We start from the raw sequence: 17,063 nt of genomic DNA on the forward strand, positions 1-17,063 counted from the left end.
CATCCAAAAGCTGGTTCTGTTTCTGGATACCTACATGGGGGGTGCAGATCCCACCCAGCACTGTGCAATTAAGTGTCAAAAGGTAAACAGACAGTGAATATGCATGTATATAGACATGCAGTAGATTTTGATTTGCTCCACTACATAGCAGCACAAGTGTTAAATGTGATCAATCTTCTTTTAGGATCTGTAACAACAGGGAAATACCAAACACAAAATAATTGCTTGTGCACACATACCATTACATAAATTATATTTTCCTTTTAACACATGTTTTTATACAATTAGAGCAAATATGGGTAACTCCTGGTGTTGCTGAACTAGAACTACCAAATCTCCACCTAACATAATCCAAAATGTATAAATAAGGGATGTTATTACGAATGCTTAGCATCTGAGTTTTCCTGAATAAAGTATCTTTCCAAAATGTAGATCATCATGCCTTAAGACTACTAAAAATGTAAATATGGATAACCCTAAAGGATTGCATTGCCACCAATGTGGATACATGCTAGCTTAGTTACCATCACATACAATGTAGGGTTTAAAAATGGTTTATGGAAAACTAATGGAAAGGCACTACTGTATTTCAGGGTTTTCTGGATAATGAGTTTTCGAGATAAAAGATCCCCATGTAAATGGTATGCTAAAAAGTAATCTTAAACCATAGGGTGACCTAATAAGAAAAAGGCTTTCATAATAAATAAATGTAAAAGCTCCTGGACTTTTGACAAAAGTGTCTTTGTTTGACTTTGTATGTAAGGATTCTTATACAAGGGCGTATCAATGTGCATCTATTGGAATGCAAGCCGAGACGTCCAAGTAGAAAAACTGCATATTTATGTTTTTTATTCTTAAAGTTTGACATGCATCTGTTTTAATATGCCCGAGAACAACTTACATACGTAAAAAGCATCATGTGTTTAAAAACACACAATGGAACACAACTGTGCTGAAACACAGATTTGAATGCCTTTGGGTACAACGAATCAGATGCAATGGAATCAGATGCTATGTTTGCTTAACCTATTAGTAATTGGTCTTTCAACCTGGGAAACTTTTGTAGGTTTTTACACCGATGACGTGTTCAGTTACATTCTAAGGTTTAAGAGTTGGAATGAAATAGGCTCATCCACTAACAAAACTTTATTTGGTTTTGATAATCCCTGAACATTTTGCAAATGTATTAGTGAATGTAACCTATGACCTCTTTTAAAATAAAAGATATCTCCTTCTTTATCTTTAATGGACATCTGTACTGTTTTGACTGTTACATCACTCCCGCAGATTTGTATATTTGTTACACTGTATCTTAAGCAGGATGAAGTAACACTTATGATTTTAAGTGTAGCTGGAAGCAGTTAAAGGGGCTGAACAAGCTGCACCTTAATGACTAGGAGACTAGCTTTCTAGAGATAAGGAGACAGCTGTAGGATAACTGGTTTATCCACCTTGTCTGCAGCTAGGAGTGGCTACTAGGCTCGTGTTTATACGAAGCAACAGGACTCTACATTCGTATACTGAAAAGAAAAGACAACAAGAAATTCAGTTCCACAACATGTAAGATATTACTAGCTTTTTTTTTATTGGATCCGGGCAACATTACTATATTAGAACTTTACTTTGTAGAGAGGCCTGTATTTTTTGTTCTGTTTTTTTAAACCGTACCAATGGCATTGTTCTAATCATCTAATATGATTTTCTGTTGGATTAAGCTCGAAAAGCACACAGGGGTGCAATATCAATGTTATAACCTCCTATGGAGGGAAATTTACAGAAGTAGAGTTAGCGCAAATATGTTCATTTATACAATGTGTTTGAACATTAACCATGTTTCACCAGTTTAATGCTATTTTGTCATAATGTGTGCTTTCTTATGTTATTTGGTGCTGTGTATATATAAACCAGACAATTTGAATGGCTACTGATGGTTGCAGAGTCAGCACAGTGGAGCTCAAAGGGGCGATCTTCAGCAAATAAGCGTCGTATCGACGCATGCGCAGTTGTAGCAATATTCCAGTCCCGAATAACTTTGCATGCGCCGAAAGCCACGGAAATTGCAGAAGGGAATCTAAGATTCCCGAAGTGCCGCAAGATCGTGCCCGTGAGCTCTGCTGCTCTGAATCTGCAATGAGGGGTAATTACCAGCTTGGGGGCATTTACTTGTGTGAACACTTGTAGGGGGGGAGAGCAGGGAGGGGGGGACTATGGAGGGTAGGGGTTTTATTAGCAAGGGGGTTTTGTTCTCTTTTAAAGGGGCAATTATTTTAATTAATAGGTATTGTGCTGTCACAGCTAAATCTTTTAAATGAGGCATTTAATGAGCACTATTAAACTTATTGAAGGTATGCTTTTCTACTGAATCTTGATGTTTAACAGGCTGTCCATTAAGCATTTTCAGGCTAATATCCACCAGTTCCAGCACTGTCGCACATTTCCCAGTCAAGTGAATTGAATGTGGCAGTGATGATTTTGTGGCACTAAAACATTGAATACACCCCTATTATCCTATCTGAGAACAAAATGCCAAAGTCAACCATAACGCCCCAAAAGTCAAAGATTTCTAGTGGGCTTCTCTATTATGCAAAGCTGTCTAAATAATAACAGCTCTTATTGACCGTCCATTGCTTTGCTTGCAAGGGAGCCCTACAATTACCACCTCTTTCTCACTCTCTTATCCAGTGGTGTAATTATGACTGACAAGGCCCCACCCTGAAAAAATGTTATGGGAGGCCCTTTGCACACCATTCTTACATGCCAAACGTCCCACCCAAAGTAATTTGTAAGGGGGAATACCATACAGAAGACCCCACTGCCACAGTGGGCCTGAGGGACAGGGGGTCGGTTGTATGGTATAACACCACTGCTAGATTTTCTATTTTATTTGGTGTGGTGCCAGAGTGATATTTATCTGAAAAAGAAAAGACACAAGACACTATACAGAAGTTCTTTGTGCGACCACAGTCCCATGGTTACTACAGAAACTCATAAGATACAAGCTATAGAGCCGCTCATTGCCACCTGAACTGTTCAACCCTATCTGGTGGTCTACCTATAATGATCTATCTCAATCATGGCAATTCTCTGCTTTTCTCACTCCCACCATATCTCATTCATACCTATATGGCTAAATGTTTTTTTATGCATCACCTAGAACAGGGGTTCCCAACCGTTTTCACCCGTGAGCAACATTCAGATGTAAAAAGAGTTGGGGAGCAACACACGCATGAAACAAAGTTCCTAGGTGGTGCCAAATAAGGGTTGTGATTGGCTATTGATAGACCCTATGTGGACTGGCAGCCTACAGGAGGCTCTGTTTGGCAGCACATCTGGTTTTTATGCAACCAAATCTTGCCTTCAAGCCTGGAATTCAAACATAAGCACCTGCTTTGAGGCCACTGAGAGAAACATCCAAGGGGTTGGGGTGCAACAAGTTGCTCACAAGCTACTGGTTGGGGATCACTGACCTAGTACATTTAACCCTTTCCCTGCCAAGAACGTAGCTCCTACGTTATTTTAAAAAAAGGCTGCAAGTGCCAAGAACGTAGGAGCTACGTTCTTTCTTTAATCAGCTGCCTCTCTGCACTCCTGCAAAAATCAAAGTGCAGAGAGGTTCTCCTGGCCCCTCCACCCCCAAAACAACTAGCCTAGGGGGCTGCCAGTCGGGTCCTGTGCTGCGATTGTCGCAGGACCCGACTTCTTTCCTGATCCTGGCTGCTGTATGCTGCTCCCCCTGTGCTGCTTCTTCCTGGACCGACCTCGTGTGAAGCTCTGCCCACGCACTTCCTGCTGTTGATCTCTGCGATCCTGGAGTCTGCAGATCTGCTTCTGATCCCTTCTTCTCCAAAAAACTGTAAGTGCCCTTCTATTTACACAGTTACACACACACACATACATGCAATCAAACATACATACATCCATTTACACATACACAGCACACATATAACTAAAGGTAGATTATTTTTTTTTTAATTTACTGGCTTTTTATGTATTTTACAGGGTCACATACAGATATACACACACTTATACACTTGTCAGAGCTGTACACACATGTATACACAAACACACACATGTATACACAAACACACACTTATAGGATCTTTGTTGGTTTTTTTTTTTTTTAGTTCTTCAGTTTACCAGTTTCCTTCTTGTAATTCTCTAAAAAACTGTTGCTTTACCAGTGTGACTAGTGGATCAAGCATTCTGACCACTAACCACACTGTTGGATCAGTTATTTTGTTATTTTATTGATTTGCCTAATTGTATTTGATTTTTGGTATTTTATGCTTTCATTGTTGTTCCTTTTAGCGTCATTTGCTCTTTGATCATTTGGAGTACAAACACATTTTTAGCAAATTTGGATTCGTCAGAATGTGTACTTTCCAAATATATATAGTTTTGGGGGTCTTTGTGCCGTTAGGAGGGTCTTGTGGCACACAATGCGCAGTCAAAGGTCTTTGTTCACAGAAGGCGAATCGGCAGCCGAGAAAATTCATATGCACTATTTGTATTTGGGGTCCGCACATGCCAGCTGCTTTGGTATATCTATGCATATTGGGCATCAAACTGTTCAGTAGACCCTTGGCATCAATATTTAGGGTGTTTTACAATTGTATGTAAGAAAGTGGGTGAGAAAAATGCAGCCAATTACAATATTTTTAGGTAATTTTTTAGAAATGTCATAAAAACAACAGCATTTAGCGTAGCTTTGCAGTATGGTACTTTGGAGTACAAAGACACGCATACCCAATTTGTATTCGGGGGAATGTGTACTTTCCAAAAAATATATGGTGTTCTGGGGTGAAATTACTCTTTTCTAACTTTGCCCCTCTCAAAATGATGTAAATGGGTTGCTTTTGCGCTACCTGAAATGACAGACCATATGGGGGGGTCTTCGTTTTGGGGCCCCTGTATGCCACGTGCTTGGGTACACCTATATATATTGGGCATAAAACTGTTCAGAGGACCCCATGCTTTCATATTCGGGGTGATTTCTCTTGATACCTGATACCTAAAAGTATGTGGGTAATACGATGCTGCAAGGTAGAAATTTTGAGGTGATTTTTGGAAATGTCAGCAAAATTACCAAATTTAGGAATGGTTTGCGGCTTGGTACTTTGGAGTACAAAGACATGCATACCCAATTTAGATTCGTGGGAATGTATACTTTCCGAAAATATATGGTTTTCTGGGATGAACTTACTTTTTTCTACTTTTGACCCCCCCAAAACAATGTAAATGTGTTGATTTTGCTGTACCTGAAATGACAGACCATATGGGAGTCTTCCTTTTGGGGCCCCTGTATGCCACATGCTTGGGTACACCTATACATATTGGGCACCAAACTGTTCAGAGGACCCTAGGCTTTCATATTTGGGGTTATTTATCTTGATACCTAAAAGTATGTGGGTAATACAATGCTGCAGGGTAGAAATTTTGAGGTGATTTTTGGAAATGTTGCCAAAATCACCAAATTTAGGAATGGTTTGTGGCTTGGTACTTTGGAGTACAAAGACATGCATACCCAATTTAGATTCATGGGAATGTGTACTTTCCGAAAATATATGGTTTTCTGGGGTGAACTTACTTTATTCTACTTTTACAACCCCCCCAAAACTATGTAAATGTGTTGATTTTGCTGTACCTGAAATGACAGACCATATGGGGGTCTTCCTTTTGGGGCCCCTGTATGCCACATGCTTGGGTACACCTATACATATTGGGCATCAAACTGTTCAGAGGACCCTAGGCTTTCATATTTGGGGTTATTTATCTTGATACCTAAAAGTATGTGGGTAATACAATGCTGCAGGGTAGAAATTTTGAGGTGATTTTTGGAAATGTCGCCAAAATCACCAAATTTAGGAATGGTTTGCGGCTTGGTACTTTGGAGTACAAAGACATGCATACCCAATTTAGATTCGTGGGAATGTGTACTTTCCGAAAATATATGGTTTTCTGGGGTGAACTTACTTTTTTCTACTTTTACACCCCCCCAAAACGATGCAAATGTGTTGATTTTGCAGTATCTGGAATTACAGAACTGATAGCTCAAATGAGGTGTCTACATTTTAGGGCCCCTATATGCCACATGCTTGGGTACACTTATACATATTGGGCATCAAACTTTTCAGTGGACCCCAGGCTTTCATATTTGGGGTGTTTTACATTGATACCTAATGATGTGTGGGAGATATGATTCTGTAGATTGGAAGCTTTGAGGTCATTTTTCAAAAAATTCACCAATTTCTATAAAACATTATAACTTTAGGAAACAATTGCAACTTGGTAGTTTGGAGTACAACGATATATTTACCCATTTTTGATTCACCAGAATCTGTTCTTTCTAATAATGGGTAGTTTTCTAGGGTAAACCTACTGTTAGTGGAATGTTTGGCCTTGAAATCAGAAGTATGCCGTTTGGAGAGCGGTGCTTTGGAAATTTGGTAGTGTACTGCTTGTAGATTTTGATCTATACAAGTGAGAAATCTCCATAAAACTATATATATTTGGTATTGGCGCGTTCAGGAGACATAGACCTTTCCAAATTGGCTGTGTTCTCGTACATAAAATAAATGATGTTTCTGATATATGTGATTGTTCTTTGTGAAACATGAGTTTTTTCATTTTATTGGAAACTTAGAAGCCTATATTTTTTTACAGAAGTAGAATTACACCAAAATTCAGGTTGTCCTGAAAAAAACAATATATTGTTTTCCTGGGTAAACTAAAAGACCACCCCAGGAAAGGCCCTTAAAGTGAAAGAGTGCAAAATATCTAAAAACTGCTTGGCAGTAGATGTTCGCATCTAGGACAAAACGGCTGGCAGGGAAAGGGTTAAAGGGGTTGTTTGCCTTTTGGACAATAAAGCTAATTTAACAGCCCATGTCATAAAAAACGTTTTTGTAATTTATCTTTATTACCTAAAATGTTTCAGAGATACATACTACAGAAGCTATGGATCATCTCTGCAAAACCTCTCTCAGTTCTCTTATGTGTTAAGAAGTTCACGACTGAATCTGTACTGCTCATGCTCTCACTCTCCTGCTACATTTGCATATCTTCAATTCCATTGGCTGGCAAGATTCAGCCAATCGGATCAAAGAACTGAGTTTTTGCAGAGATTATCCACTTCTATGGTATGTATCTCTGAAGGCAAACATTTTAAGTACTAAAGATACATTACAAAAACGTTTTTATGACATGGGCTGTTAAATTAGCTTTATTTTCCAAAAGGTGAACAACCCCTTTAAGTCATGTGCTATGTGTGGTTAATACAGTTGACTACCACTGATCTTTTGATGGAAAGAAAAATAATTTTACTACAGATTGGTGATTCAATGTTTACATTTAATTTGCATTTGAAGTCACAGGGGTTTTGGTGCCTGTTTCACTTTCATCTAACCAATTTCAGTTTGTGAAGTTGTTTTTATATGTCATTAGAAAGGTCCCCATGGTAGAACAAAAACACTGACTATAATTAAATAATTTTTGTTCACGATAACAAGTCCCATGAGTCCTACTATCATTGTTTGCGGGGCATACAAAGTGCCCTTCATTGGAGAACGGTTATCATGGTAGTGCCGGTATAAAGGAGTGTGCATTTCTTTTAGGCCCCGGACACACATTTTTTTGGCGCAGTCTGCACCACGGTTTTTAAAGAAGCTGACCGCCCCCTAAATAGGCTAGCATATTGTGCCATTGCCTAAGAATGCAGCCTCTTTCTTCTGCAAGTAAGGTTCTGCTCTTCACATGATTTCTTTGCTGCCTCTTAAAGGAGTAGTAACACCAAAAATTTGAAGTGTTTTGAAAAATTAACTATACAATAATGTACTGTTGCCCTGCACTGGTAAAACTGGTATGTTTGCCACAGAAAAACTACTATATATAAACAAGTTTCTGGTTAGCCATTCAGTCTGAAAAAGGAGAAAAGACGGATTACATTGCAGCTAAACTCTGTAGAGTATAATGGTATTCTACAGAGATAATCTGTTATCTGCTATTTTAACTCTGCCATTTAGCCCTATTTCAACATGAATTGATAACCCTATGGTCAGTGGCATAACTATAGAGGAAGCAGACGTCACGGGGGGGGTCCAGACAACTGGGTCCGCTTTGTTTGTAGTTGTTAGGATCCCCTTCCCCAGCCACTCTTTTAGCTACCCTGGCACAAGTGGGACAAAAAGGGAATTGGAAAAATTTGAAGGAACAGCAGAGGAAATAACTCTTGCCACTCTAATTTTTTTTTTTTAACAGCAGCAAAATGAAATCCTCTTCCAAAGACTTGACAAACAAGAACGAGCCTTTCTCATCACAGAGACCAGATAACACTGCATTTACTCAGCAGCGACTCCCAGCATGGCAACCACTACTCTCCGCTGGCATTGTTATCCCTTTCTTCTTATTTGCAGGCTTATCTTTCATAGCAATTGGCATAGGTTTATACTATTCCTCAAACAGCATTAAGGAAAGTGAGGTGAGTGACAGCATTTCAACTAATTAAAAAAGATAGCTGTATCAGTAGCCCCATGTCATTGTTGCACTGATATCAGATCCAATCTGCATTGTGTTTTTTAATGTGCTTCCAGCTTTGGTAACCTGCAAGAAGGGTTGCCACCTTTTTAAAAAAAAATTGCCAGCCAGTGGTGGGGATAGGGCCACGATGAAGAAGAAAAGGTAAGTTTCCACCAGAGGGCAAGGGCGTTTAAGGGTATTACAAATTACCAGCAGCTACATTGCCGGTAAATTTGTAATACTGGCCCCAGTCCAGGCAGGTGTTTTACCGGCTATGCCAGTAAAATGCCAGCCGGGTGGCAACCCTACCTGCAAAGTTGGCATTAACTTTACTGTAGACATGTTTCTACCTCATCCTTCAATAATAATCACATTTTAGATGGTGATTATGTTAGGCCAAATGCATGATCTCAGTGGGATTTCAGTGTACCTGATATCAAAGGGCTGACATGATCTGCGTTTTTTTACTGGTTTATTAAAACCAAGTTGGTTTATGCTGGCAAAGGCTTATAAGGGTAAGGGCACACAGGCAGATTTGGGGAGATTAGTCGCCCCAACGACAAATTGCCTCTTCTTTGGGGCTACAATCTCGCTGAACTGCCTTCCCGCCGGCTATAATGAAAAATCGCCTGCGGGATGGCAGTCGCAGCGCTTCATTTTCTGAAGTCGCCCGAATTTTCCTTGTGAGGCCCTTACCCTAAAAAATGTATGGGAAATTCTGGGGGGGGCCGGTGTGGAGCACACCACAATTGTTTATAGGGTAGGGGTATTCAGTGTATAACACATGACATCCACACACACTGGTTGTGTTCTATTGTATTCTAATCTAATTGATTTGTATAGAATTTCTGCAGTTTGCTTGGCTATTCTCATGTTCTACCCTCATTTTCTTAAAAGTATGATTACAGTGGTGCTATGCCTGGAGACCACTGCTATCAATGCAGAAACGCATCAAAACCTTGCGATTGTGATGTCCTATTTAACATTACAGAATTCTTCCAGGTAAACAAAATATTCTTTGTTCCCAGAACTGTGTATTTTATATTTTTTCTTTTAAATAAATATAGAAGTATAGATTTCTGTCATGTTTAAGAGATATGTGAAATGAATTACAAACGTAGGCATAGTGTACTGTAGAGCTATACGATGGGGAAGACAATTTTTTATATATGTTGAAAATATAATTGAAATAACACTTGATAATAAAAATGATTTCTTCAGACTCTTCCATCCACATTTATACCTATTACGCAAGCCAAATTGTGGGTCCTCTGTGCCAATGTGCCTCCTATTCCCTCATGCCACCCCAAGCCCCTGGGGTCTGTCCCCTCTATAGTTATGCCACTGCTGTGGACACCAAAGAATACATATGGATACTATGTCAGGTCGTTTTGTTATGTATTCCCTACTGATAACACTGTGGAGGCTGGCTTCTGGTATGCTATAGGCTAAATGTTCTCAAACTTTAAGTTGCTTAACACGGTATTGCTGGTTAGTCCTTTTTTATGTCTGTGTAATTGTCTTGAGCAGATGCCTAAATATCATCATAAATACAAATTGTGCAAGAGCAGGATTGTAGTGAGCAGGATTTGCTGCAAAAATGATGCCCACAGACTCCAATGGGTGAAAAAAATTGTCATGCATTAAAAAAAATTTGACACGCCACATCGCGTGACAAATTGGCACCAATAGACTTTAATGCATTTTGGTGAATTTTTGCTATTTTGAGAATTTTATGGTGGGTTAGATTCACCCATACATTAGCAAATATGGCCCTTGTTATTAGATGTCTACACCTGAGGTGGATTTCGGTCTGAAAATGCTTTTTATGTACATTTTAGGAACAAAATCTGTCTCATGTTTGTAATTACAGGCAATTGCACTTGTCATCACTTAGGCTCATTTATCAACACTGGGCAAATTTGCCTATGGGCAGTAACCCATGGCAACCAATCAAATAGCTGCTTTCATTGTTCTACTCGTAGCTGGCTTTAAAAAGCTAATCACTGATTGGTTGCTTTAGGGAACTGCCCATGGGTAAATTTGCACAGTGTTGATAAATGAGCCCAAGTGACGACAAGGGCAACTTCCTGTAATTACAAACATGAGGCAGATTTTGTTCCTAAAATGTACATAAGAAGAATAACATCAGGTGTAACCTAATTGTGCTTGGTGGAGTGCCTGCTGACTTTAAATGGGTGGTTCACCTTTAAGTTAACTTTTAGTATGTTTTAGAATTCTAAGCAACTTTTCAATTGGTCTTCATTACCTGTTTTACATAGTTTTTGAATTATATCCCTTTTTCTTTCTGACTCTTTCCAGCTTTCAAATGGGGTCACTGACCCCATATAAATAATAAATGCTCTGTAAGGTTATTGTTACTTTTTATCACTCCGCTTCCTATTCAGCCCCTCTGCTATTCATATTCCATTCTTTTATTGAAATCAATGCATGGTTGCTAGGGTAATTTGGACTCTAGCAACCAGATTGCTGGAAATGCAAACTGGAGAGCTGCTGAAAAAAAAGCCAAAAACCACAAATTGTCTCAAAATATCACTCTCTATATCATACTAAAAGTTAGTTTAAAGGCGAATAACCCCCCTCTAAGTGCTTTTATACAGCAGTGTTTTTTTTAATGCATGCTAAGTGCAAAAAACACCCATGTGTAAGAGCCCTATAGGTCACTCTAAATTTTGAAAACATGACTGCAACAAAAAAGGAATTCCTGCCTGACAAACTTATTTACAGTGCACCCATACATACACTACTTCTTTGGCATATAATCAAGCCATCACTGAGGTTTAGTTTAATCCGTGGTATAATATTCATTATGTACTACATATTGCAACACCAGTTCTGATAAAGGTGCAATAAATGTTAAATGGTTTATGAGCAAATCGTGAATATATTTTCATTTAGGCACCAGGAAGACAATAAAACATCTCTAAATCTAAGACACATGACCATTGTGCATACAGTATATTATTGTGTATTTTTAAAGGAGACATATTATGTAAAAAACAAGAATGTACCAATTCATTATACTCTTTTAAATATAGAAGGAATGTGCTTTAAAAAGTTTTCTGCAAAAACCCTACTAGTTCTGCCCATCTCTTCCACTTCCTGCTGTCTCTTTTCCCAGGCTCTTTTGAGAGCTCAACCTGCAGTCCCTTATTTGTACTGGAAAGTGTCATTTTTCTCTGCACCGAGCAGCCAGAAAAAAACCAAAAAGTTTTTAACTTAATTGGCTTTTGGCAAAGAGCCCAGAACAGCCACAACAGAAGATAAGATACATTTGTAACAATTTCTAGATAAGCAAATAAGTAATTGTAACAATTTAAGATAACAGGTCCCTTGGGAAAAGTTAGACTCACAGCTTAAAGGGCAATTCGCCTTCATTAGCAAAACTGTAATAACAGGATTTCATGGCTCTTGTGTATTATAGTATATATCATTGCCTACAAAATTAGGGGTTTCAGTTATCCAATATTTATTCTTTAAAAGCAAACTGTATACTAAAATTCACTTTTTATTCCTCTAAGGGACCTGTTTTTATGTATTACGAGTTGTCTAATTTCTACCAGAACCACTATCGTTACATGATCTCAAGAGATCCAAAGCAACTAAGTGGACTAATTGACAATCTTAAGGTAAGTGATTCTATTCATTGTATATAAAGCATGGCTTCCTTATTTGGAAACCATATAAAACACCTGTGCCTTTTCGCAATCTTATTTGCTCTAAAAGCTTTCTAGTACTTTATGAAGGAATACAAAAACTCCTATTTGAGTACCACAATTTATATGGTTCAGCTGCCTTTTCTTCACGTAATGTACAAAGCAGCATATTCACAGAACTGTCACTGCAGGCAGAGCACACATTCGATACAAGCATTTTTTAATGGGCTTATGTTGAATAGAGATATACTCTGCCACAATGACTTAGGTTTGTAAACACTTTGACAGATAAGAATTTTGACCATTGATTTAGGGATAACATTACTGATTTACTATTTATTTTCTATATTAGAAGTTTATTAGATAAAAATAAAATTCTTACTGGTCAGAAAATAAAACTGAACAAACTGAAAAAGTCATTAATTTGTTTGGTTTTTTTTGCAGAGCCCTTCTAATGACTGTTCTCCATATCGATTGAGTTCAGAAAATATCCCAATTGCTCCCTGTGGTGCTATTGCTAATAGCATGTTTAATGGTAAGATCGTAATATTGTTTCTGTCACGTTATTGGCTGTATGTAATGGGCTAATTTTGTGTGGGAGCAATGCTTTCAGAAATGTGTGTGCATGTAGGGGGGCCCATGGTACTCCCCCACTAGCATTGCCAGGGAAGGCCACAAAGGCCTGGGCCTAGGGCAACAATATCCAGAAACCTGTACATGTGCATGTTTGCCAGGGATGGGGGGCCCTTGGAGAAGTTACTCTAGACCCTAGTGCCTAGTGGCACCCAAATCATAGATCTGTGCCTGAGCATATGGAACTTACTGGTGGAGTACTTTATAAAATTAATTTATTCTAGATACGATTTCCCTGTACTATAAGGAGAATGGAGAATATGTTGAAGTTCCACTCGCAGGAAAAGGAATCTCGTGGTGGACTGATTACAATGTTAAATTTCGAAATCCGACAAGCGGCAATGAAACTTTGGCTTACCTTAAGTCAGTCTTTCAAGGTAAAGCTGAAATATTATTTGTTCAAATACAAATATTTTTTTAGCAGCAGGACCCTGTCTTTTGATGAACATGTAAGGTAAACACTTTAGTGCTAACCTACAGCAACTAATCATTGACTTTTAATTAGAGATGCACCAAATCCAGGATTCAGACTTCAGTTCTGTTGAATCTGAATGCAGCATTAAGGGCATATTCAAAAAATGTATATTTTTTTGGGAGGATGGTACAGAATGTTGACAAAACATGATCAGAAATTTTCCTGCTGTTTTATATTTTGTGTTTTATTAAAATTGGGATGGGTTAACCTCAGCTGTTGATTTTTTTCAGCAGGTTCTAGATGGAGAGATTTTACTTTTTGTTTTTGTTTTTTTTAAGATTTTCATTTCCAGTTTGGAAAAGTGAAGACAAACAAAATTAAATTTTTTTGGGAGTTTTTGGGAAAAAATATTGATAACAATTAAAAATTTTATTATATTAAACCAGCCCATATCGCTTTATCCAAACCAAATCTTAGGGGCAGCTTTATTTAAGTTTGAGTTGTTTTTTTCCATGACAATTTGAATATTCGAGTTTTTTTTGGGGTCAAAACTCACGTTTTCGGATTTAAAAAAAAAAAACCTAGAATATTCAAGATTAATTATACCCCGACTCTGGAAATAGCTTGAATCCGAAAATACAAGACCTAAAACCTGTCATGGTACTGTAGAAGTTGATGGCAAGGGTCCCTTGAACTATTTGAAGAGGTTAACAGCCTGCTAGATGTTGGGAGTTTTTGGCAGAAAACTTGAATTGAGAACTTAAAGCTCTGAACAATCAATGAAACTATTTTTTGTTACTAAATAAGTTTAAATATGGAAATTTGGATTCGGATTCAGATCAATATTTTACCTGATCGAGATGTACAATAATTGGCTTATCGGTGCAAATCTAAGTACCATCGACATTTAGGGGGTTATTTATCAAAGGTCAAGTTTGAGGGTTTTTTTATACCTCGAATAAACTAACAACTCTAATGTTTTCTAATTTATGAAAAAACATGAATGAAAAAAACTTGAAAAAGCAAATTTTGTGTGAAAAACCTGAATACTCTAATTTATTGCATTTCCCCCCCCCAAAAAATGTAATTAATTAGGTTATCGAGCAAAACCCACTGTAAAAAAACCCATTTTCTGCCATTGACTTTAGTTTTGACTGAAAAATACCCTTGCAATTTTTGGGGTAAAAAACAACTCAACCTTTAATAAATAACCCCCTTAGCGTTCATACACAAGTACTTCATACACAACTAGAAAAAACATGCCTGTAGTGTAAATGAGGATAAAAATAGTATCCTCTAGCAACTGGTTATATCCTTAAATTTCAATTTGCCTCAGTGGGGATAAAAATCCTTCCTGACTAAGATGGCAATTGGACCAGTCCCTGGATCAAATTATTCTGTGAGCTATCTTTCATAACCAAGTAAAGCCTTAACAAGCCTTCAAACAATTTGCCCACCACGGATGTCAAGCTTACTGGCCTATAATTGCCAGGCTGAGATTGAAATTCTTTTTTAAATAAAGGAATTCTTTCAGCTTTCTTCCAATCCATAGGTATGAGATCAAAGAGAGTCGGAGAAAATCAGAAATAGAAGCTACTCTAAAACTGAACTAACCTCTCTTAGAACCCGATGGTGTATTCCATCTGGCCCTGGTGCCTTGTTCATATTAATTTTTAGCAAAGTTTTATGAACCATATCCTGAGTCAGCCACTGACTAGATTGAGCTGAGCCAACAGTGCAGCTATAAAGTGGGTCTAGGAACTCTAACTCCTCTATTTTATTCACTGAAAGCAAGAAATAATTTACCACATTTACTATATCTTGGCTCCACAGGTACAGCACAGCCTCCAAACTGGTTAACGCCTGTATACAATCTTTCGGATGATCCCTATAACACAGGGTTTATAAATGAAGATTTCATTGTTTGGATGCGAACAGCAGCTTTGCCTACTTTCCGGAAATTGTATCGCAGAATTGAGTCTGGGAATTTTACAACAGGTCTACCGCCTGGGGAATATCGGCTGAAGATTGTGTACAGTATCCTTTTTTAAATAATACAAAGATTTATGTTTACAGCAAACCAATACACTGGAAAAAGCTAACCAATTTTTTTGTACCAGCCAGACCTGAAAGCAGGGCAGTGGTTTGCTCTTCACTGTATAAAACATGCCCTCTATGTATAGTGTATATAAAGATTACAGCACCAGCTTGTCAGCTACTTTAAAATGCCAGAAATAGCTTAGTGGGAGGGAAGAATGTACAAATGTTCTATATATTATATCTATATATTATAAATAGTGTATTCATTTATGATAACAATACAATTTGAAAATAATACATTCATAAATTACTATTTTATCTTGCAAGAAATAACTGAAATAAACCACTGTGCTTGCATAAATAACGCAGTTGTTGCACCCATCTTTAGTAAACATAAGTTCATGTAAGCTTTGCTCAAGGATATCTGCATCATCACGAGTTATAGATAATTATTCTATCTAAAGTATGTTAATTCAGTTATAGTCAATTTTGACATACTTTAGTAAATGGACACCAAAGCTATCACACTATAGAGAGCAGTATGCTGATATTTCAGTATATCCCAGTATATCCCATAAAATTATGGGTGATTGACTAAAACTTATGCACCACCAGCTGCTTGCTCTGCAAACTCTTAACTTCTCCTCTTTGTTTATCCTTAACAATACCCTTTATAGATTATCCTGTACTAAGCTTTGGAGGAAGCAAAAAGATTGTGTTCAGTAGCGTGTCTTGGATGGGAGGAAAAAACCAATTTCTAGGCATTGCTTACCTTGTATGTGGTTCTGTATGTACATTCTTAGCAATTGTAATGTTAATTGTATTTCTGAAAACTTCACAAAAGGATGATGAAGATGAGGACAGTAATACATTGTAGATTAAATGATTAAGTTAATTTCTTCCATCTAGCTAAACTTTATAATGCCATATCCAAATCCAAGCAATACTTCAACAATCTGTTAAGAATGTTTCCAATGACTTTAGATTTCAAGTTTACAAAGTAGCTATATGCCAAAAGTACATATCTAAAATATCTTGGAAAAGATCTTTTTAAGATCTTGGTTGTGTTTTTTAAGATTTTGATTATTTAGATATCCTCTATATTTTGCCAAACATTAATATAGAATTCTTATTACTGCTTTCTAAGTCAGATTTGTGAACCTTTTTAACTAGAACAACATCCTTGCAATTTTTCTAATACATTTCATTTTACTCACTCAGGTTATTTGTACATTAGATCAATGTTAAATGCATTTCTTTGGTTTTCCTTGTGTTTACATTTTGATTAAATAAAACCTATTTGTATTTAAACTGTATTACACATTTTTTTTTCTTCTGACAGTCCCCTGCCTTGCAGACAAAAAAGTTGATCTGTCACCACAGTCAGTGCACAGAAACAAAATATGGCTGGAAACAAAATGGGAAGGGTAGGCAAGATCCATAAATAAAAGAAAAAAACAAAAACTGTGGTACTGTGTTAGCCAGTAGCAAAAATAACAAATAAAAAACAAACAAATACAAAAAGTATTGTAGAAGTGATACCTTTATACTGGCTAACAATAAAAATACATTGCGAGCTTTCAGAGCACCAAGGTCCATTTTGTCGGGCAAAATACAAATGAAAGCTAGAAAGGCACAGCATATATTCTGTTAGATCAGTGAAAGGTATTCATGGGCAATAAATTAAGAAGTTACAGATAGATAGAGATCAATTGTTGAGATAATACAATGAATTAGGGTGGGTTGTAAATAGTCAAGGAGTCTGGATTCAGTCAGGTCACATA

At 37.4% G+C, this 17,063-nt stretch overlaps 1 protein-coding gene across 1 annotated transcript; it reads left to right on the plus strand.

Moving 5' to 3' along the window:
* The first annotated feature begins 1,412 nt into the window (after window positions 1-1,412).
* tmem30b.L (transmembrane protein 30B L homeolog) lies at window positions 1,413-16,589 on the plus strand. Its single transcript, NM_001091426.1, has 8 exons — window positions 1,413-1,560; window positions 8,257-8,476; window positions 9,412-9,516; window positions 12,057-12,164; window positions 12,636-12,726; window positions 13,049-13,201; window positions 15,073-15,276; window positions 15,957-16,589. The coding sequence occupies exons 2-8, from the start codon at window positions 8,264-8,266 to the stop codon at window positions 16,154-16,156; spliced, it is 1,074 nt and encodes a 357-aa protein (NP_001084895.1). The 5' UTR covers window positions 1,413-1,560; window positions 8,257-8,263; the 3' UTR covers window positions 16,157-16,589.
* The last annotated feature ends 474 nt before the right edge of the window (window positions 16,590-17,063 follow it).

The sequence above is a fragment of the Xenopus laevis genome, chromosome 2L (genome assembly GCF_017654675.1).
Source record: "Xenopus laevis strain J_2021 chromosome 2L, Xenopus_laevis_v10.1, whole genome shotgun sequence".
NCBI classification, from domain to species: Eukaryota; Metazoa; Chordata; class Amphibia; order Anura; family Pipidae; genus Xenopus; species Xenopus laevis.